The following is a 22,992-nucleotide window of genomic DNA, read 5'->3' on the forward strand; positions in this document are numbered from 1 at the left end:
AACTGGATTAGGGGAAGGCAAAATACAAGTTTCTTTGATTCTCCTTACACTAATTTGTTGCCCTCAGCCTGTTTACTCTCATCTTTCATCTATAAATTGTGAAAAAATCTTTTGACTTTGTTACAATCTAGTATTAGTAATTAATAGAGAAGAGTTGACAGTATTCTAATTTGATAATGTATTACTCTATTTACATTGAAACGCTGAGTACATACCATGGAGGTTTCTTCTGATTTAATGTAATGAAAACATCTAGATTTTTTTTTTGCACGATACAGGAAAGGCAAGACTTGTGTAATTCAGATGCTTTCAGCCCTGATAATGGAAGATTTCAGTCTAATTCTGTCCCTTGCTGAGTTTGAGATATATGTTGTCCTTAGCTTCTTTTCCTATTTTGGAGTGAACTTGGGGAAAACTAAATTGCATAAACATGTTTTGTGATTTGCTTGATTTATATGTGATTCAGTTAAAAAAAAGCAAGAACAAAATAAGAAATATTGTAGAAAAGCTATATGAGCGTGTCCTTGAAGTCAATAGAATTTCCAGGCTTAACTTGGAAGATTGTACATTTGTACTTCTCATATAACCTGATATTTGAGAGTAAAAAGCAGCATACTGAAGATGTAATTTGGAAAGAACAAATTGCAGTTCTCTCAAAAATACCTTCAACTGAGGAATTCCAAGTTGGAAAGGCCACAGATGTAAAGCTGGTAATCATCAGTATACTGATAGTTTATCCGTGATGGTGAATCTATGGCACGCATGCCACAAGTAGCATGCAGAGCCTTACTGTGCATGCGCACGCTGATTATTATTTTTCCGGTTTGTTTGAGGGCTTTTTCGGCCTCCCAGAGGCTTGGAAAAAGCCTCTGCAAGGCTTCTCAGACTGAATTATAGGCCCGTTTCGTTACTTCCTGTAATACCAGGAGTGACGAAACGGGCCTATAATTCAGTCTGAGAAGCCTTGCAGAGGCTTTTTCCAAGCCTCTGGGACGCCGAAAAATCAGTTGTGAGGTGCAGTGCAGGTAAGTGGGGTGGGGGATTGCTAGTGCACGCACAGGGGGCATGGGGAGAGGGGTGCGCATTGCATTCTGGGTGCTGGCATGCGAGTGCGGGTGTGCTGGCAATTTTTGGCACAGGAGCCCAAAAAGGTTAGCCATCACTGTCCTATGCGTGGATGACCTCACCTATAAGCAGGGGTGGGATGCTACCGGTTCTGCCTGGTTCTATAGAGCCAGTAGCTCTGAAGAGCAGCAGACACAGAACCAGTTCTGTGTCTGCTGCTGTTTGGCCCACCCACCCTGTTACCTGACCTTTATTTCCTGCTTTTTCAACCTCAACTGCTTTGCGGAGCACAGCTAAGGTTGAAAAAGCAGTAAAAAAGTGCTTTTTGAAATGCTGCACACCTGTGCAAATGTAATTACCGAACCAGTAATAATGCTGGTTGAATCCCACCCCTGCCTATAAGCTACATGTAGATGTCAAATATGATTGGGGAAGAATGTTGAGCCCAGAAAGACCCCACATAGAAGAGGCTATGCACTAGACTCCCACTCCCCGCCCTGTCAACAATAATTGGAATCAATCCCAGAAAAAGGAAGAGAACCAGTGCGTAACTGCATCTCCCACTCCAGAACTGGCCCAGAAGTATACCATGAACAAATGATGGAATCAAAACCATTGAAATCAAGAGTTACGGTGGATATACCACCTTTGTGTCGCTACCAGATATCATCCACAAGTAGGATCAATGCCATTTTAGCACTGTATGCAGGTTTGATTTAAAATGGTCCAGACAAGGTTTCCTTTATCTTCCATATTCCAGGAAAATACTTAAAATAATTCCTTTGATCCAGAAAATATTAACAGGACCAATCTGAAAAATTGTGAGACAATTAGTAAAATTCTTACTGTAGTTTTATTAGTAGTAAATATACATTTACATTAGAAAATGTGGATGAAAAATCTTTTCATTCTACAGTGCACCTTACCTAGGGAATAGGCATTTCTTTTGAAGGATCAAAAATAAATAGAATATTAGACTAGATGGAGGCATTATGCTTTAGTATTGACTGAAAGTCTTCTTCCCTTCAGATAGGAGCAGCCCGCTGTCCATCCAGGCAAAATAGAGACAAATGGGATGGGTCCACCCCAACCATGCCAGCAGAGGCATGTTAGGACCCCTTGGTGTGGGTGGGTTGCCCCTGCCATGTAGACGCAGGGCCAGTGGCCCTGTCCAAATAGACTCAGGGACAACTCATTGCCACTGGACAAGGAAGGGGGGGAGGTACAATATCTGCAGCATTATACATAAAAATATCTCAGCACTTGCAATTTTAAATACATATTGAAAATAATTTTAAAAGGTAGTTTTTAAAATTGTAATGAGGTTCAATTAATTACAGATAGTTGTTTATTTTCCTTTTAAAAATGAAACAGATTTTTTTCTTTGGTATTTTGAGTAATGAATGAAGGATTAAAATATTGAATTGTAAATCTACTCAAAAGAGAAGAAATCCAGATTTGGGGTGGTCCTTTGATTTTACCATGAAAAGAGCGCCACCAGAGTCTTTCTTCGGAAGTCTGCAGGCAGCATGGAAGTATCAGTAATCAATACTGAAAGCAAAAAAACATGCTTGTCTTCCTGGGAGCGCTTGTTCTTGACTGCCTTTTCTGCAATTCTGCCTCTTTGAACAAAAATGTTGCTCACCCATGCTTCACAGCATCTCCTCTGTGTACGTGTATGTGATGATCTTAGAGGCCATGCCTGGACAAAGTGAAAAACTATTCGGGTGGAGCCAGCAGAAGCAGGGGAATGGCTTGTGATACACCTATAGGAAGGAATATTCCCCTTTTTTGGCCCTTGCCATGTTGCATTTTGAGAGGTGCCAAATTAAGGTGAATTTGCAGTTACAGGTGAAACTCAAAAAATTAGAATATTGTGCAAAAGTTCATTTATTTCAGTAATGCAACTTAAAAGGTGAACCTAATATAGGAGATACTCATTACATGCAAAGCAAGATAGTTCAAGCTGTGATTTGTCATAATTGAGATGATTATGGCTTACAGCTCATGAAAACCGCAAATCCACAATCTCAGAAAATTAGAATATTGTGAAAAGGTTCAATATTCTAGGCTCAAAGTGTCCCATTCTAATCAGCTAATTAAGCCATAACCCCTGCAAAGGGTTCCTGAGCCTTTAAATGGTCTTTCAGTCTGGTTCAGTAGGAATCACAATCATGGGAAAGACTGCTGACCTGACAGTTGTACAGAAAACCATCATTGACACCCTCTACAAGGAGGGAAAGCCTCAAAAGGTAATTGCAAAAGTTGGATGTTCCCAAAGTGCTGTATCAAAGCACATTAATAGAAAGTTATGTGGAAGGGAAAAGTGTGGAAGAAAAAGGTGCACAAGCAGCAGGGATGACCGCAGCCTGGAGAGGGTTGTCAGGAAAAGGCCATTCAAAAGTGTTGGGGACTTTCACAAGGAGTGGACTGAGGCTGGAGTCAGTGCATCAAGAGCCACCACACACATATGGATCCTGGACATGGGCTTCAAATGTCATATTCCTCTTGTCAAGCTGCTCCTGAACAACGTCAGAAGCGTCTTACCTGGGCTAAAGAAAAACAGAACTGTCTGTTGCTCAGTGGTCCAAAGTCCTCTTTTCTGATGCGAGCAACTTTTGCATCTCATTTGGAAACCAAGGACCCAGAGTCTGGAGGAAGAATGGAGGGGCACACACTGCAAGATGCTTGAAATCCAGTGTGAAGTTTCCAGTCTGTGTTGATTTGGGGAGCCATGTCATCTGCTGGTGTTTGTCCACTGTGCTTCATTAAGTCCAGGGTCAACGCAGCTGTCTACCAGGAGATTTTGGAGCACTTCATGCTTTGTTCCGCAGACGAGCTTTATGAGGATGCTGACTTCATTTTCCAGCAGGACTTGGCACCTGCCCACACTGCCAAAAGCACCAAAACCTGGTGCAATGACCATGGGATTACTGTGCTTGATTGGCCAGCAAACTCACCTGACCTGAACCCCATAGAGAGAATCTATAGGGCATTGCCAAGAGAAAGATGAGACATGAGACCGAACATGCAGAAGAGCTGAAGGCCTCTATTGAAGCATCCTGGTCTTCCATAACACCTCAGCAGTGCCACAGACTGATAGCTTCCATGCCACGCTGCATTGAGGCAGTAATTGCTACAAAAGGGGCCCAAAGCAAGTATTGAGTACATATGCTTTCCTGCTTTGTTGTCCTGCGGCACTGAGTTGTCCCCACACCAGTTGGCTGGAGCCACTTGTCCCACATCCAGATGGCAGGGCAAGGGTCTGTGCCGTTGTCCCATTCCATGCTAGGGATCCCATCAGTTAAAATGATAGTTTCTACAGTTTTTCCAGATCAACACTGAAATTTTCTCCTACTGTAAACTTGATTACAATGATTAGAGCATTCCAATGAAAGAATACAGCCACAAAAGGGAAATAAATGTAAACCAAGTTTATTTTGCTTTTTAAGTAGTGTTCTTAAAGCACTACAGCATGGTAAACAATGTAAATTAGTAGAAGTCATCTCAAAAGCCAGAGTTCTTCTTTAATGAGCTTGTTAAAAAGATGCAGCCTATTCTAACAGGATAAATATTTTAACCATTTCACTTCGAGTTAATGAAGGCTCACAAATGAGCAACACTCCTCATTGAGGAAAACAAAAAGCTGTTGTCGACAAAGCGACAGCACACACACAAAAACAAAAGAACTGTGTAAAAATAACTAACTGTACTGTGTTCCCATATTTTTCCAAGTTGCTTTACAATGGGATGATATGCACATGATCTTGCTGCAAATTTGCCATATGACTTGCAAATATCAGTAGCCTAACTATATCACTTAGCTCCAAAGCTGCTCATGTCTGATGATGCAGCATTCATCTTCCTATTACTAACAATTAATTTGATGGATTTCTTTATTACCCTTTTCCTAGACTGCAGAACAGACTAGAAAATGATCCTTAATTAAAAGAAAAAAAGTGTTTTAACTGGAAAATGTTTAATTTTGCAATAGACTTTACAAGTTATATGTATTGACTTTTTTTACTCTTAGCCACAAAATGGGCATGAAGTGTTTTATTTTTAAAATGCCTTAATTTTCAACTTCATGCAAATCTAAATAAAGATGACCAAAACAAAAAGCTTAAACAATGGAAGGATATTTCACAGAAAATTTCTTATACAAAAACACTTAAGAAAAAAGGGCCACTAGGTGACATCTTAAATTTACAAATTGGCATCATTTTGGTCAACAAATATCCAAGTCTTGTTTTCTTCTACAACAAAGCAGCTGTACAAAAAGAAAACAGAAAAACTGGTTATTTTTTAATCACACATTTCCTCAGGAATTTCATGTGGATTAAGGATGCCAGGGACAGACATCTGAAGTTTGTGTTTTTCCTCCTGAGCCTGTCGAAGAGCTGTCTCTCTTTCTTCCAGGAATAAGTCAGATGTGTCTTCACCTGCAAATTCCTATGGAAACAAAATAATTTAGGAATTATAAACCCAGTCATACAGCAAATAATTTCTAAAAATAATTAAAAAGGCATTAAACAGTCATTTCTCTTCAAATCATGCTGAAGTAAAATTTAGTTAAACACAATATTATTTTAGATTATATCTTTAAAGCGTCTTTTTTTTAAATTGGTCCCTCTTTATGTTAAAATTCTTTCTTTCCCAATTTTTCAAAAGCTGATTGAATTGATCCTTTTTATCACAGCATGTCATAGCTGGAAGTAGTCTTGTTTATTTTTTTTAGTATTTATTTATTAAAAAGCTAAATAAGATTTTGAATTGAAGAGTTATATTAGTAGTCCTTGAGTTACAATTGTAATTGGGAGCAGAACTTCTGTTGCTAATATATGGTTGTAAAGTGATGTTACATGCTGTATCACATAGCAACTGCAACCACTGCAGTCCTCATTGCTATCATATGAGGATTGTGGGCAGTGGTGGGATTCAACTGGTGTAACAACTGGTTCGGTGTGTGTGTGCTTGCGCTGTGCACACAGCATTTGAAAACCACCAATTTTCAGGTCTAATAGTTACGTTCTACTGCAGCCCCAGTGACTAAAACAGCTGAGGCACGGCAATCCATTGTGCTGTGCAAATCAGCTGAGCTGCAATACACAGAAATAAAGGACAGACTAGGGCAAGGATGGGTAGGTGGGCCCAAATGATCACTGGAACTACCGGTTCACTTGAACTGGTCCGAACCAGTAGAATCCCACCCGATTGTGAGTTATTAACAGAGCACCTCCATGCAATTTCTTTCCGGCTTCCAACAACCAAAGCCAGTGGGTAAGCTGGCAGGAAGTTGGTGGGGGAGACTTACATGCAATCTTTGCTGCTGCCTTCCCCATTGTCTTTGTTTGTGGAAAGCTGGCAAGGAAGATTGCAAATCTCAATTACCTGATTGTGGGACACTGCAGCAGTTTTAAATGTGAGCTGGTTGCTAACCGCTCAGATTATGATTGTGTGATTGTAGAAGTGCTGGGATGGCTTGAACTTTGAAGGCCAGTTGTAAGCACCACTCATTTAGCATCACTGTTACTTCAAATGGTTGCTGAATGAGTGGCTGTTAATCAAGGGTTATCTGTAAACAAATTAAGGGTCCACACAAATTTGCAATATTGAAAACTCTTACCATAAGCTTTTGGAACTAACTATATAAAATAAACTTTTTTTGGAACCAAAATTATTTAGCCTACTGTAAATTGTAACAGAAATAAGAAACTTTATTGGGTAGTAGAGGGACTAGAAACCACTCCCCTTCCCAAAATGCAAACCTGCTCTTGTTTTTAATCAATATTGGATTTGCAAAATGACTGTAAATGTTATAAAATACTATAACATTTGAAATATTAAAGATCTTCAAAGAATGGGGACATAAAATCGTAGCCACAATATCAACTATATTAATAGTGATGTTTGTTTTTATGGATAGACTATGTTTAAAAGATGTTAATGAAGAAATGACAGATGTGAAACAACCTTGCTTGATGCAAAAATAGTAGAATCAGACATATTGGATTAAAAATGTATGGATTAGAAGATACATTTAAAATGGAAACACAAGTGATTGCCCAAGAGAATGCCCTAACTGCTGCTAAGCATGATGGTTTTAAGTTAGTTTTATGACCCTTTCTGAAGTGAATCACTTCAGTTAATTTAGTAGCATGGTCGTTAAGTGAATCTGGCTTGTCCAATGACTTTGCTTGTCAGAAGGTCGCAAAAGGTGACCACATGACTTTAGGACACTGCAACTGTCATAAATATATGCCACTTGACAGGTGTCTGCATTTTGATCATGTGACCATGGGGATGCTGCAATGGTCATGTGCAAAACAGTCATAAGCCAGTTTTTTCAGTGCCATTGTAACTTTGATCATTAAACAAATGGTTATAAGTTGAGGACTGCCTGCTTTGCCTGCTACACTAATACAATTATGTATTATCATTAATAATTTATCCTGCATGTTGGTGGTTTTTTTTTTTTTAAAGAATGACAGTTCTCTGGTAACAATACTGTAACATATTTTCATATTAAAACAAATAATTGCAGAAAAAGCTTGTGATGCTGCAAATTAATTTTTTGCACATATGAAGATAGCCACAGCCATTGCAGATAAGCAATAACAGTGCCAGATTCACAGTCATGGAAAAAAATGTCCTTATAAAGATACTATCAAGGAAGACACCAAACCACAACAAAAACTAACAGAATAAGCTATTATATATAAAACAGCAAATACCACTCTCCCATAAACTATTGATGTTACTGAACCTGGAAATGAAACAGCCAACTCAAGAATACCAACAACCTAACAGTTCAATCTTGATCTACACATATTCTCAATTATTGGAATACCTCAACTATATTAAATTACTTTTGAAGACTTCTAGCCACTCATTTCACATCTCCAGCAAAAAGAGTTCATCACTTCCTGAGCTGCTACTTAACCATTAGGAAACCCCAACTTTACCTAAATGTTAATGAGAACCAAATATATTCAAATACTTCATGCACATCATCATGTATGTGGAATTATTTAGATCATTATTGCTTGATCTAAATAATACAAAGTCAGATGATGAATACAAGATCTAACAACTCTAACTCAGGAATATAGAAGATGGCTATATTTATTTACAAAATATATAAAGAAATATATTTACAAAATTTATAAAGAAAGTTCAGTGCTTCAAGAATTTAAGTCTACTGTCTGACCAGGCAATTATGCTCACTGGGTATGAATAATTTCCTATTTCCTCTACAAGCACAATCCAATACACATTAATAAAATCACACATACCTTTATTTGTACTAGGAAGTCCCGAAGGTGTTCCTTAAAAGCAGGAATATCCTGATTTAAACTGAAGAGTCCTGTTACAAACAGTTTAACCTGTGCACTACCATAAAAGAAAGAGTCAAAGAAATTAGTTTATTTGATGGCTGTGTGTATATAAATTCTAACTTGTGTTTGCAAATCAAGCACTTACTCTTGTAGATGAGGAAATGCAGATTTAAGAAGATTAGCAACATACTCCTGAATAAACATTTGGTTGTTTACTGGATTTCCAGGGTTTAAGGGAGTACTTATTTTTCCTTCTTCTACTAAGTTGAACATGTATGCAAGAATTGATGCATGCATCGTCAAACCTGGTTAGAATATACAAATTAGAGTTAATATTTGTAACTGAGTTAATATTTTCAACTTTGTAGCAGAATTTTTTAAATTTTCCATCTCAGGATTCAATTCCTACCAGCAGTATGAGATGTATCTGTTACAACAGAAAAAATGTGCTGAAGAATGTCACAGAAATAAGTCTGATAAAAGCTCTGGGCAGCAGCTTCTTCTTGTGCAACATTTTGTAAAAGTGTATATAGGATCTGAAGGCCTGGAAAAAAACACAAAGCAAAGTCATTCTAAAATTGCATTTTGACAATGTTTATAGATAACAGACTGTTAAAAAGTTGCATATCTACGTGCTTCTAAATCAGGGGTCTTCAAACTTGACAGCTTTAAGACTTGTGGACTTCAACTCCCAGAATTCCTACTCCAGTCATGTTAGCTGAGGAATTCTGGGAGTTGAAGTCCACAAGTCTGAAACTTGCCAAGTTTGAATCATGAAAATTTAGATTAGGATAAAACATGTTCACCTGTATCTGCAACATTTCTCATTGTATGTTTGAAAGCCCAAATGATAGAATCCAATACTAGCTTGAACTGTGCAGGTGGAATGGCCAGGAACGCTGGAAAGCAATGGGAGTTTACTGCTTGTAGTAATAAAAAAAAGTTTGTTCTGTGTTCAGGGTACTCTTCAAAGTCCTAAAGAAAAAGAGAAACTTTTACATGCAATTCCAGAAACTTCCTTACTTGTAAATTTTTCTTCTGAGTCAAACAAGTAACTTCTTCATTTAATGTCACTATTAAAGTACACAAGTCAGAGAAATGGACCACACCTGTTTCCCAGACGGTAGAAAAACATCTCAACCTCCAAAACACATAAAAAAACCTTCTTAAATAAAGTATCAATTTTCAAAATGGAATCAAATGCCTTTCCTGCAAAGAAATTGGTACAGATAATCCTCAACTTACAACCAGAATTGAGCCGAAAATGTCTGTTGCTAAGTGAGACAGTTATGTGAATTCTGCCCCCTTTTACAACCTTGTTTGCCATAATTGTTAAGTGAATCACTGCAGTTGATAAGTTAGTAACATAGTTGTTAAGTGAATCTGGCTTCTCCATTGACTTTGCTTGTCAAAAGATGATCACACGAGCCTGGGACATTGCAACTGTCATAAATATGAGCCAGTTGCCTAGCATCTGAATTTTGGTCACATAACCATGGGGATGCTGCAATAATAGAGTGAAAAACTGTCGTAAGCCCCTTTTAAGTGCTGTTGTAACTTCAAACAGTCACTAAATGAATGATTATCTAATATTCAGGGAATATAAAATCAATATATTTGTAGAATTCAAAAAGTGTCATACCACATTGACTTCCTGGAACACACAACCTCTAATAAATAGCAATGTTCCTGAAGTATCTATTGGCTGCTGAAGTATCTATTGGCTGTGCCTCAGATAGCTTTTATAAGTGAATTGGAAAGCTGCTGAAGTAATTATTCTCAAAAATATTCCAAAGGCTTTACAAAGTCCTGAAAGGTCTTTGCAGTTTCTAAAATCCTGTACAAAGTAAAATGTGACATACAACTAGTCTTCGCTCTTACAAAGTGTCAATGTCCTCATGATTAAAATTTGGGTGCTTTGCAACTAGTTTCAGCAGTCACCCTGGTCATTAAATGAACCATGTGGTCAGAAGTGCAAATTAAGTCCGTATTAACTTCAAATGGTTGTTAAGCAACCAGTCCTAAGTCAAGAACTACCTGTACTATTGCCAAAGAGAATTACATGGATTTATGACAAAAACTCATTTATGTTGGCTTAATTACAATAAGACAGAGGCAGAAATTCATGGCTGATGGCAAATTTAGAATTGTAAACTGAAAAATGATACCTTATTTAATTTCATTTTTCAATAATTAACATTACTCTCCAATTATGTATTGTTCATTTTGCTCTTTAGTGATGTGTAATGTTATAATTTAGCAAGAGATTTATCAGTTGTTGGAAGCCACAACCAAATGGGTTAATCAGGTCATCTTGATGCATCAGACTATACACCTCTAATTGAGGGGGATGATCCAAATGACCCCTAGAATTTTGAGAAGGAACTTAAAAGAAACAAAGGTTGTGAGAAGCAGTTCTTAGTGCAAAGAACAGAAAATGATTGTAAGTGGTTTCAGAAATTGAGAGATCATTCGATGATTGAGAACATATTAACTGAATTATTACCTTTAGAAATTCTAATTAGTGTTAGAATATAAGTGCAGAAAGATATGAAGAAAAAGTCTTCTGAACTTGCAAAGTAGGATTTTAAAAAAAGTCTCTCTGTGTGCCCAATCCATGAGCAGAGGAAGCCAGAAAAATACTTTAAGGAGAGTAGTCATAATATAAAACATATTCTATTAATGTAGAAAAAACACATGAAATTAGGATGCAAATGACATAGAAAATAATAAAGTTACACATGAAATTGAAAGGATGAAGAGGAAATAAGAGGAAAAAAGTGATTACTATTATAGTTGCACTATTCATACTATTAAAAGTTGTGGGAAATGAGCCTATCTAGGAATAAATTTGGAAAACAGTAAAACCAATACAGAATTCCAGCTCCACCTACAAAAAACAAACAACAAACAATTGTTCCTTTACTGAAAATCAATCAAAGCAGTTTTATAAGGTCTCTCCCTAAGCTATTTTTAATGTTAAAAGTCATTGAATTACCTTATTAATCATATTTAATGTGCATTCAAAGACAGCATCAAATATCTGAGGTATTTCACCAGTAATGTGACCCCCCAATTTGTTTACTATGATAGCCATTGTACTAAGCACTTCTGGCTCTCTGGCAGCTGGAACATTCCTCTGGTAATCAATAAGAACGGCATCCAGCAAAGGTGGAACAAAGTTTTCAGCTACCTAGGGGAAAAAAAACCCAATAAAGAGGATTAACCCAATATTTCCTAAAGTTTGACCTGTTTGCATAATGTGCTAAATCATAGTATGTTCAAAGAATAGTCAAAAGCAATATGTAAATAAACCACAAAAATAAACTACAGTTTGTATTAGATTTAAATAATTGGTAAGACTTGTGTGCAACCCTAAAGTTGTGATAAATTCCTGCTTTACACAAGCATACAGAAATATTGAGAAAAAATTATGCCAGAATGATTTAAGTAATGAATTGTTTCAGACAAATTTCTATTTCTCACCTCCATTTGCTTTATTTCTGAGGGTCTTATTTTTTAAACAAAAAAATTGGGAAAAGGAAATTAACTTTCTTTTCCCAATGCAATGGTCTAAAATCAAAATATCCCCTCCCCCATCAGTAAAACATCATAAAGGCAGTTGTACTATTTGCTCTCAGCAAGGAAAGATGGTAAGACAACAAAGGAAAAAAAGCATTCTAAGATCCAAACAAAGCAGCACAACTGAGAACATTCTGTTGGAATGTTTTGAATGAGTTATGTGTTCTAACAGAATAAACATGGAAATATTTTAATAGATATGCAAATGAGACTAGCTTATGTTTTCCATTCCAGGACCATAGCAGTTGGTGAAGTGCTGAATACTACCATATCTCAATTATTTGTTTGGCTTTAACTGTACTTACACACGCTTTCAGAAATAATCCCCTTGGTAAGATTTTCTTTTTAAAGTTCAGGCTACTACCCATCTGGTTTTAGTGTCTGCTACTACTGCAACTGTAGCATTTAAAACTTGAAGGGAGTTCCCAAGGTCAAAGTAAATCTCCTACTAGGCTTAATGTGGTCAAGATTGTGTATGTCATGCAAATTCACCTATGTTTTAGTAGTTTATTAAGGTCATTGCACTTACCATCTGAGGATCATTAGATCTGCTCACCCAACCAGAAATGAGTTTTAAAGTTTCCCTTTTTACTGTCCTCATACTTCTAATCAGAGGTTGCTTTGTTACCATTTCACCTGGAAGAGTTTTAAGATCAATTACAAATCAAGAATAGCCTTGGAGGAGCAAGTTGATTGAGAAAGTTTTACCCCACTTTTCAAAAACCAACTAATTAAGGAATATGAAAGAAAATCCAGAACCAAATAATTATTAAATGATATTCAGATTCAAGATGCTTTATCAGAAGAGTTACAAAATCTTCCTATATATAGTAACATTTTTATAAAAACAGAAAATGCCAAAAATCTACATGATATCTTGGTATCTGCTAAGTGTATAGATTATGTTGGCAGACAGAGGTGATCTGGGCCTTGATCTCTAAGGCACGATTACTGAACAAGCAAGCTCATATTTTATAATTATGGAAAATCTATAGCAGATTATAACATATACATTCAGATTAAGTGTAGAAATATTCTAAGCTTTAATTGACTTTATGGAAAAGATTCTGGTCTTTTATCACTGAAAAACTGGATTACATCCTTCTCTCATGTGCCATGTAATTCTGTTCCATCTCCATCACTAGAAGTATTTGTATGCATTGACCATAGCTATGATGATGTAGTACATGAATTGAGAAGCTTTGTGCTGGGTTCTTAGAGAACTAAAAATGGTTGCTACACTTGTTTTTTACTGTCACAGGAAATGGAAGGGAAGGATTATTTAAATAATCTAAGTTCAATTTCATTTTACTTTGGGTCCACTCATAGGTTTTTGGAATGAGGCCCAAGTTTGCTGCTTAAATACAGAAAAAATTGTTTCATGCTCAAATGAGCTTGAGTGCTTCAAACTTAAGCCATGGTTTTATTGTCAGGCTATTTTCAAGTATTATTTTTCAATGAAGAAATTATGATGGTGTGTCTTAAATTACTAAATATGATTTTACATTTAACATTTATCTTTACACTACAGCTATTTAGGTTCTGTAACAATTCATCTGGTGGAATCATATTGTCATGTCCCTGTCGGAGTCTGAATCCAAGGAGGAAGATGAACAGCTGACAGGGAGTCAGAGTGTGGCTCCACTGGTTGTGGAGGAAACTGGGAAAGGGCAAAGTCCAGCTGGACAGAGCAGTGGAGAGGTAGAACAAGGGAGAGGGAGTTCAGAGGAAGACCCAGCCCCCCCTTCATCCTAGGGCACGCAGGGAGGAACGGAGAAGAGAGCAACGTGGGTTGCGTGGTTTACGGGGGAGGAAAGGGCCCTGATTCCCTTCATTAGCCACACTTGGGAAGGGAGTTTAAAAGAGATGCATGCTGAGTGTGGTGTCTGCTGGGAACAAACCTGAGTTTATCTAGTGTTGACTTTGGCTATCTGCGTTCCTGGCATTCTCCCAACTGTGTTGAATTACTATAGTTCCTTCATGTCTGGAATTCCTTCTCTTGCCCAGCGGAACTAATTACCACATCTTGCCTTGATTGGACTTATAGTTACAGTTTTTGTTTACCACTTTTTGGATTTGATTCTCTGCAGCCGAAGGCTGTTCCTGGGAGAATTTTTCTCCAGCCAGAAGGTAATCAGGACATTGGGGCAAAGTTGAAGATAATAAAGGGACTCCTACTGATTATCTGACTGTGTTGCCTTTATGCCAGGTCATCACACATATTCATGTCAATAAAGCTTATTCACCCATCACAAATTAAGCAGTCCATACCCACAATACAACTCACTTTTAAACTTGCTCTTTTTACCTTTACTCAACCATCCCATAATTTGTTTTATATTCCTCTTCTACATTATAAAGTCCAGTTCATTTGTTTAACATGAGAAATAACCAAGTAAGATCTAAAATATTTTTGTAATTAAAGCAGTCATTCTTACCATTTGCTTGAATAGCTGCAGAAATGTTTTCACTTAGGCACTTATACACATTCAGCATATCTAAGTAGATTCTTCCAAGCTGAATCACAAATGGATGTCCAACAGCTTTACATGCCCTCACATTAGTTTTCAAGATACTCCCCAACTGCTTAACTGTTTCAGAGTCTTTAAGAATATCAACATTCTGTTAAACAGAAATTTGTGCATTTAGCAAGCAAAGCAGCCCTTCATCTAATAGTATAAAAAAATTAGTAGGAATAATTTTTAGGAATAATTCAAGATGCAGGGTTTGGCCTTTAAAGCCCTATGAAGCATGGGACCAAATTACCCCAATTACTACCAGATCCAGCAGAGGGGGAATGCTGCAGGTCCCATTGGCTAGGAAGCTTTACTCAGCTAATCCTAGGGCTAGGCAGTGGGCCTTTTCTGCTGTGCCCCTGCATTATAAAATATTATTCTCCTCAGAGTGAGGCTAGCTTTATCCCTTCTAACTTGCCAGACATCCCCAAGACCTGGTTGTGTCATCTAGCTTGTGGACCCCAGGGGACTGGTGAAATATTGTGTAATACTGCTTTTTAACTAGTATTTTTTATTTTTGTACATTTTATAATTTTAAATTTTTAGTAATAATATTAATATTTGTTCGCATACATGGTTTTTAGCTTTGATGTACAGGGCAACTTGTTTATGACATGGTTGGCCATATAAATATGACAAATAGGTAAATAAATAATCTGAAATGCTGCAGTTCCATTTCATTTTGTATACAGACAAAAATATTTGTAATATGTATTTTAGTACAGAGATGAACCACCCAATATTAATTATTTAATGCATGGAATATTTTATGTTTTAATTGTGCACAACAATTAAAACAATTCCCATAAAATACTTGCTGTTCACCATTTTTTTCTTGAAATCAAAACAAATCATTCCCAACTTAATCTTCACAAGAAATCAACATTTTCTGAAATCATAATCATGCTTGCAAAGAGTATGCATATTATGAACTCTTACTTTTGTAGCTTGTTGAATTATGCTGTCCCATACTTGATTAGGGAGTAACATATATTTCTCTATCAAATGCTCTTGTACTGTCTGGTCAGTCTGAGCACCAATCATATATCCAACTGCTTCATAAAAAGTATGCACCTAAATGAAGAAAAAGTATACTAAAATATGTAATTGAATATGTTTGGAACTCAATAATAATTTAACTAAAGCCGTTAAGCTACAAGTTTCAAATCTTATCTTTTTTGTTTTAAAATCTTTAGATTTCTATGGATGTAATTTACTGTTCAGTAAAGAATAGATCCAACAAGTATATTCTAGATTTAAAAAAAACCCTGCCTTATTCATGCAATGCATTTGCATATTCCCTTATTTTAGATACTTTTGCAATATTATAAATTGATATTACCTGTTGTGGCTGAAGATCACAAATAATTGTGTTAATATTGTTCAGGATTTCATCAATGAATGGCATTACTTCTCCAACTTGAACTTGAACGAAGTGCCTTCGACATTTTTGTGCTATTTTTATAAAAGTATCACAAGCCATGTCCTGGACCCCATCATGAGTTTCTAAAGAGAAAAATTAGAAATAATTGCTGATATAAGAATGCTTTGTGAGGCTATTTCCCAATTGTTTATATGTACATCTATTATGATATTTAATAGATATTTAATATTACTGGTTTTAACATTATTATTGCACAATCCAAATTAAATTCCAGATACATTACCATGCATAAATTCAAACAGTTTGTTGACAACAGTCTTCAAAAATTTCCAGTGGGCTCTTAAAAATCTTGGATATTGTCCTACTATGTACATTATATTTGACGCAATGATAGCTTTATTATCTTTTCCTCTTTTTTGCTCACAGAGTCCAAGAAGATCCTACAGAAACACAAGGTTCACAAGAAATTCCATTTTTATTTATGATAAAAATATTAGAGCAGCATTGCAGAAAATAAAAAATAAGGTAAAATAAGTGAAATCAAATGCTTGTTAAAAAAAAAAGCCATGACTTCATCTGGTAATAAATGTAATTATGCAAAATATGAGGACATTTTTCTTGATATTCCGATCCAGGTAATATAGCACTAACAAAGAATATATAGTAAGGCAAATCCTCTCCTGAGAAGACTAGTAATAGAAGTCCCACCATAATGAAAATGTCATTAATATATCAATTAACTGACTGAAGATTTCAGACATAATAAAAAGTACACCAGTGAAAACACACCAATAAAACACCACAGTAAACAAATTCAACTGAAACTAATATGCCAGCTTTAGCATAAACAGATGCTTGAATAAAAATGTTCTTACTTCCTAGAAGGAGGTAAGGAACAGAAGGAGCAAGTCTCACAAAACTTCCAAAGACTAAGAGCAGCCATAAAAATGACACTTCTAGTTTTGTTCCAATCAAGTGGGCCAGTCCTGCTTGAAAAGTTTAATAGAGAATATGCACTTTCAAGCAGCTTGTGTCTGAATAATGAATATGGAGCAAAGGAAATGATTAGAAGGCTATCCTATGTAGCCGTCCTTGCTTAGTTGTTACACTGTTCAGTGTCTGTTCATAAATAAGTTAATTTAAAAAAATCCAAATAATGTGCACTTACAACAAAATTTGTGCCTGAGAAAAATATCACTGCTGCATGAGACAACTTTATCTCAATGGGATGGCTGCAACCAGTGCATCATCTCTATCAGATTTGCTTAGCCATTATTTCACTTCCAATTTAAGGAACTAAATGCAGTGGTTAAATGAGGAGAGGGTGTATTTGGACTTGAAGTGCTGTTTGCCAGTGAAGTTGTAATATTGGTGTTTAACCTGCATGAAAACACCACCAACCTTTTCAGGATTTAAGCCTTATTAGAACTTCAATGTTTCCTGATATATAGTATTTGCAAAATTGTCTTACAATGTTAATTTCCTTTTTACAAAAGATAAAGTTCCCTGAGAAAACTACTAAAGACTGTATACGTTACTATACCTTTATTACTGTTACAAGAAACCTCTTCTCATCTTCTTCATGCATTGCTCCACTTATTGAACCTATAGCCCAACACAGGGTATTGAGATTTTTCCATGACCATTCAGTACCATTTACTTGATTGTGAAGCTTCTCTGTCATTATTCGTTCAGTATCTGCATAATCCAGATGGGTAAGATAAACTGGAAGAAATAATTTAAGTAAATTGATATTACCAGGAATTCAGAATATCATTTTCCACTAACATTTAATGAAGTGCTAGAGTGAAATGTAAAATTTGCTAGCTTTTTGCAGAGTTGAGGGAGACCAATGCAAACTATAACCAATTACCTTAATAAAAATTATAAGCACCTCCAACAAAAAAATTCAATCTACAGAATCATGGCTAAAATAAATTTGTTTATAGAATAGAACATAATTCTTTATTGGGCAAGTGTGATTGCACACACAAGGAATTTTGTCTTTGGTGCATAAGCTCTCAGTGTGCATAAAAGATATACGTGATAAATCATGATCATTGTCATCATAAATATATTCATCATGAATCATAAGATATAATAGTGATAGTCATAGGATTCTAAATAATCAAATTCATACCATGAAATTAAATAACACAATATAAATCTTAAAGATGCAAGCAACAAGATTATAGTCATAAGTAAAAAGAAGATAGGTAATAGAAAAGTTGAGAAGAATAGAATATAACCTATACATTGGCTTTGCTTGTGGCTGTCAACGGAAAACAATTTATTTCTTCCTATCAAACTGTAATAGTTTAAATTTTCACATTTTAGTTTTGGGGATATTTTTTCCTTAACAAAGCAGAATTAAAGGTAATAATCATGCAAATATAATTTACCTAGTGTTTCTCTCATGTTCTTGTACAAGTTGATAGAGTCTGTATCTTTCATAAATTCTCGAACAACTTCTCCTTGATCATTTTCTACAACAAGTACTTCTTCTGGTTTTGCCATGCGGCTAACCATCAATAATCGCACCTATGTACACACATATATATACATATATATTTAAAATGCATAGTATGTAAATCAGATTTTTCACATCACTATTTAACTGATAGGCCAGATGAGGCAGAGGCCATCAATGGTTGAAAAGTTATTTCATTAATGCAGTACAGTATACAAGACTTGAAAAGCAAATTACAAATGGTATGTGCATTTAAAATGATAAATTCCTATGAAAAGCAACCAAAAACCTCATTTGCTCAAAACAGCTGAAATCCTTAATATTTATCAGTGGGCGACTGTGTACCTGTGACTATCACACTTACAACTCCATCAGGTTCTCTTTTCCACCTCCCCTTTAAATGTTATTGTTTTCAAACATTTATACATCTATCAAACTTAAACATGACTCTGGGCAGTGTAAAAATCATTAAATGAAAATATAAATACAAATAATGTATATCACAAGAACTAAAACGATTAAATGACCTTTGGACTAAAATATATTATATATTTTCAATTGGGAATTCTACTCATCTTAACCCAATCCCAGGGAAAGATCCAAGTCTTGGCTGCCCTTTAAAGCAGGGGTCCTCAACCACCGGGCCGTGGACCGGTCCCGGTCCATGGAGCACTCTGTACCGGGCCGCAAAGAAAAAAAAATAAAAAAAAAATAGCGGCTTTCTTCGCCTTTGGTGAATGCTGCTGGGATCGGGGATCAAGGACACAAATGAAAGAAGGGGAGGGAGGAAGCAACCGAAGCCTGTCCTGCTCTCTGGCTCAGCAGCTTCGGTTTCCTCCCGCCTCGTTCCTCTCAGTCGCTCTCTCACTGCTCCACCAGCCCAGGAAGAAACTGCTTCAAAGAAGCGGGGGTGGTGGTGGCTTTTCCTGTTGCCGCAGCTCTTCCGAGCGCCCGTTTACCCCCACCCCACCCGCCCGCCTGCGCGCGCTTCAATTCAGTGCTCCATTCTGCCTGCCTGCCTGCCTGGTTGTTTGGGAGCAGCTTCGGCTGAGAATAATAACTATTCGCCTCTTTTTATCAGCCGAAGCTGCTCCGAAACGAAGGCAGGCAGGCAGAACGGAGCACTGGGTTGAACTGCGCGGCGGGCGGGGGTGGGGGTAAACGGGTGCTTCGGAGGAGCTGTGGCGACAGGAAAAGCCACCCCCTCCCGGCTTCATTGAAGCAGTTTCTTCCTGGGCTGGTGGAGCAGCGAGAGAGCGACTGAGAGGAACGAGGCAGACACCTGAGGGAGGGAGGGAGACACCTGAGGGATGGGGCTGAGGGAGGCAGGGCCGAGGCGCTCCCTGAACTTGGTGGTTTGCTGGCAGGCGTTTTATTACCCGACTAGGTAACAACATCAGATGTTACCTAGTCAGGTAATGAAACGTCTGCAAGCAAACCACCAAACTGGATTCCCCCGGTCCTTGAAAAAGTGTTTGTGCTTGAAACTGGTCCCTGGTACAAAAAAGGTTGGGGACCACTGCTTTAAAGGGCTACGGGGTTGTGGCCAACTGTATATTGGGGGGACTGGGTGTAACTGTTCCAAAGGAAAAGGGCCACCACCAAAAAGCATGCCCCCTGTATCTCACAGGGGACATTGCTACAGAGAAGAGAATGTATTTTCGCTTGGAGCATGTGGGATGGGCAGATGTTTGAGAAGGCAACCTAACAAATAAACCAATGCCATGCAGGACTTTATAGGTGATAATCAGCACCCTGAATTGCACCTGGAAGCCCTATGTAAGGAGGCAGAGCAACTTGCAGAGTAAAAAGGTTACATATGTGTAATGATGAAATCCCATAGCTACCTACACTACTGTATTTGGAAACAACTGAAACTTGTATGGTTTTCAAGGACAGCCCCATACAGAGTATGCTGCAATAATCCAATTGAGAAGTGACTAAAATTTGAATTACCATGAGCGGTCCTCCCAATTCAGGAAAAAATGTAATTAGCACAGCTGTAAAAAAGGGTTTCCCTGATCACCAGCTCTTCAAGTAGGAGTTAGAAATTCAGAAGCACCCCCGAATTGTATACAACATCCAAATGGAGTAGCGAATCACCATGCAGAGTCCAAGATAACATAGCTCCAGTTCCTGGACATGTATCTCCAGGAACTCACAGCTACTAAGGCTAAGCCATAGTAGGGGACTGCAGTAAACTCTTTCGTACTTATAGAAAGTATAAATAAACTGGAGATTACAAATACCTTAGACAGCACAGGCAAATAAAGTTGCCTCCTGGGAGGAACATCAAAATGCTGAGTTCCGGATAATAATGGAGAAGCTGATGTTGAAAATGGACTCTCTCTATATAATTCAGCAGCCAGATGATTCCAATATTCCAGACAAATCTTGAATATTTCAGTTTCTTCTACTTCAGATACCAGCAACATGTAATGGAGAGCCTAATATAAATTTATTTTGGAGCTTAATTAATAAAAGGTTTAGAAATTGCTCAAAGATTATTTTAAAGTATTCCTAAAATGAAAGTTATGAAACTATTCTGAAATTGTACCTACAACCCTCTGCAAAAAGAAAATTAAAAAATTGCTGAATTTACATTAAAAGCTCATAGAATTCCAGCATTGAATATTTTTCATTTTGTCATTTGAGTTATTGCATAAAGTTGCAAATCACCATAGATGAGGCAACTGAACAGAAAAGGCTGTTTCTGCTCTAATCTGTCTGTATTTACATTTTCAGAAACATCCATTCATCCAAAAAAGGAGTGAATAATTTATTCACACTGATCACTATAACAGAAAAAAAAAAAGAACACAGAACATGTTTAGGTGAAAGAATTTATAAATCAGGGCAGGCAATTTCATTCATCCATTCAACCAAGTTACTTATAAGATGCCTAATCATAGAAGGACCTCTAGGTAATGTACAATAGAATAGAATTCTTTATTGGGCAAGTGTGATTGGACACACAAGGAATTTTTCTTAGTGTAAATGCTCTCAATATACATAAAAGAAAAGATACTTTCGCCAAGAATCATAAGGTACAATACTTAATAATAGTCATAGGGTACAATAAGCAATCAAATCATACTAGGAAACAGTCAATATAGATTGTAAGGATACAAGCGACAAAGTTACAGTCATACAGTCACAAGTGGAAGGGGATGGGTAACAAGGAGTGATGAGAAGGTCAATAGTAATAGTAGTGCAGACTTTGTAAATAGTTGGACAGTGTTGAGGGAATTATTTGTTTAGCAGAGTGATGGTGTTTCGGAAAAATGAATGCAATTTAAAACAGACAAGGGAAAAATAATACAAGAAATATGGAAGCATATTGGGAAAACAAAACAACTCCACATTCAATCAAAATTAAGACAATATTTGAAGAGTGTCTACAAATCAATCTACTGCAAGATCAATGCAAATGTTGCGGAGAATGCTATTATAAGTGTGCAGAGGCAGCAACAAAGCAGATTCATCTCTGAGGTCCCATAATATGTCATTTAATTGGAGAATGGCAGTCCTGTAAGTTTCTAGGCCCTAAGTCATGCACAGCTTTACAGATAATAATCATTATCTTGAACTGCAATCAGAAACCAGCAGGTAACCAGTCGAGATTCTGCATACAACTACTGTGGGATGTTATAAATAAATTTGTGCCACTGCATTTTGGACTAAGCTCGTCTCCAGGTGCAACCACATGTACTCCAAGTGAGAGATGAGTGACAGAGAAGGACCTGATTATGCATCAGATGCATCTATGCAAACATTCTTCAAGCTGTGGTTTCAGTTGCTTGTTGAGTGAAGGCAACATGAGGACTCCCAAATTATGCACAAAATTTGGATAGGAAAGTGCATTTCCATCAGTAGAGATGGAGAACCTCCAGAAATATAAGGTACTTGAATCCAAAATAATTTGGTTTTGTCAGTGTTGGCAATGGCAGCAGATGTGTGGGTTGGAAAGCAAGTGAAACTGATGCGCTGCAGGGACTGCAGGCAAGCTGAGATACACGAAGAAGAGCCTCCTGTGGCTACCTGCCATCCAATGCCCAGCTTTCCTGTGGCCTCTGCAGCGCATTCGGATTGCCTTTTCCCACCATGTGAAGACAAGCCACCCTCCTGTGGCTGCCCGCCTGTTGGCTTTCCCGCAGCCCACATGGCTGTCCAAATCGCATCCCTTCCTCCGCTGGACAGGTAATCAACTCACATGCATTGTGCAAACTGCTGCCGGACACCATCAGCCAGCATGCACTTGCCGCCTGTGCTAGCCACATCCACTGCCTTCACTAGGGCTTATACAGGGGTGGGATTCTACTGGTTCTGATGAACCCCTTCTAATGATTCTGTGCAGTTTGGAGAAACAGCAAATTGTGCCACTGGCTGGCCCCGCCCACCTCATCTTGCCTTGGCTGTTCATCTGGCCGCGAGTGGCACCAGTGCCTCCATGCCCCACTTGTTGGCCTTTCCCTGGGACCATCCCACCCCTGCATGGGAAAGCAACATCACTACCTGCGTGTGGAGGAGAAGAAGAAAAGAGGGGGCATGGGAGACCCAGGGGGCTTCTGCCTGCCAGCGTGTGATAGGCAGTATTATCCATAGGAGATCACAAGCCGCAATGGCTCTAGGGGGGAG

At 37.5% G+C, this 22,992-nt stretch overlaps 1 protein-coding gene across 5 annotated transcripts in view; it reads right to left on the reverse strand.

Annotated features, from left to right (window-relative positions):
- Positions 1 to 4,484: 4,484 nt before the first annotated feature.
- XPO1 (exportin 1) overlaps positions 4,485 to 22,992 on the reverse strand; it is a 62,357-nt gene continuing 43,849 nt past the window's right edge. For all 5 annotated transcript variants that reach the window (XM_026676744.2, XM_026676743.2, XM_087961360.1 and 2 more), the window contains 14 exons: positions 20,604 to 20,801; positions 18,287 to 18,425; positions 17,428 to 17,609; positions 16,168 to 16,324; positions 15,843 to 16,006; positions 15,440 to 15,574; positions 14,423 to 14,606; positions 12,514 to 12,620; positions 11,401 to 11,595; positions 9,209 to 9,377; positions 8,812 to 8,946; positions 8,548 to 8,707; positions 8,361 to 8,457; positions 4,485 to 5,517 (listed from right to left, as the gene is read on the reverse strand). In XM_026676744.2, coding sequence (XP_026532529.1) covers positions 5,371 to 5,517; positions 8,361 to 8,457; positions 8,548 to 8,707; positions 8,812 to 8,946; positions 9,209 to 9,377; positions 11,401 to 11,595; positions 12,514 to 12,620; positions 14,423 to 14,606; positions 15,440 to 15,574; positions 15,843 to 16,006; positions 16,168 to 16,324; positions 17,428 to 17,609; positions 18,287 to 18,425; positions 20,604 to 20,801 — 2,169 coding nt within the window. In that variant the 3' untranslated portion in view covers positions 4,485 to 5,370. The remainder of the gene's footprint in view (positions 5,518 to 8,360; positions 8,458 to 8,547; positions 8,708 to 8,811; positions 8,947 to 9,208; positions 9,378 to 11,400; positions 11,596 to 12,513; positions 12,621 to 14,422; positions 14,607 to 15,439; positions 15,575 to 15,842; positions 16,007 to 16,167; positions 16,325 to 17,427; positions 17,610 to 18,286; positions 18,426 to 20,603; positions 20,802 to 22,992) is intronic.

Source organism: Notechis scutatus, chromosome 1 (assembly GCF_049901735.1).
Source record: "Notechis scutatus isolate UNSWTSFEM ecotype Mainland chromosome 1, rNotScu1.2, whole genome shotgun sequence".
NCBI classification, from domain to species: Eukaryota; Metazoa; Chordata; class Lepidosauria; order Squamata; family Elapidae; genus Notechis; species Notechis scutatus.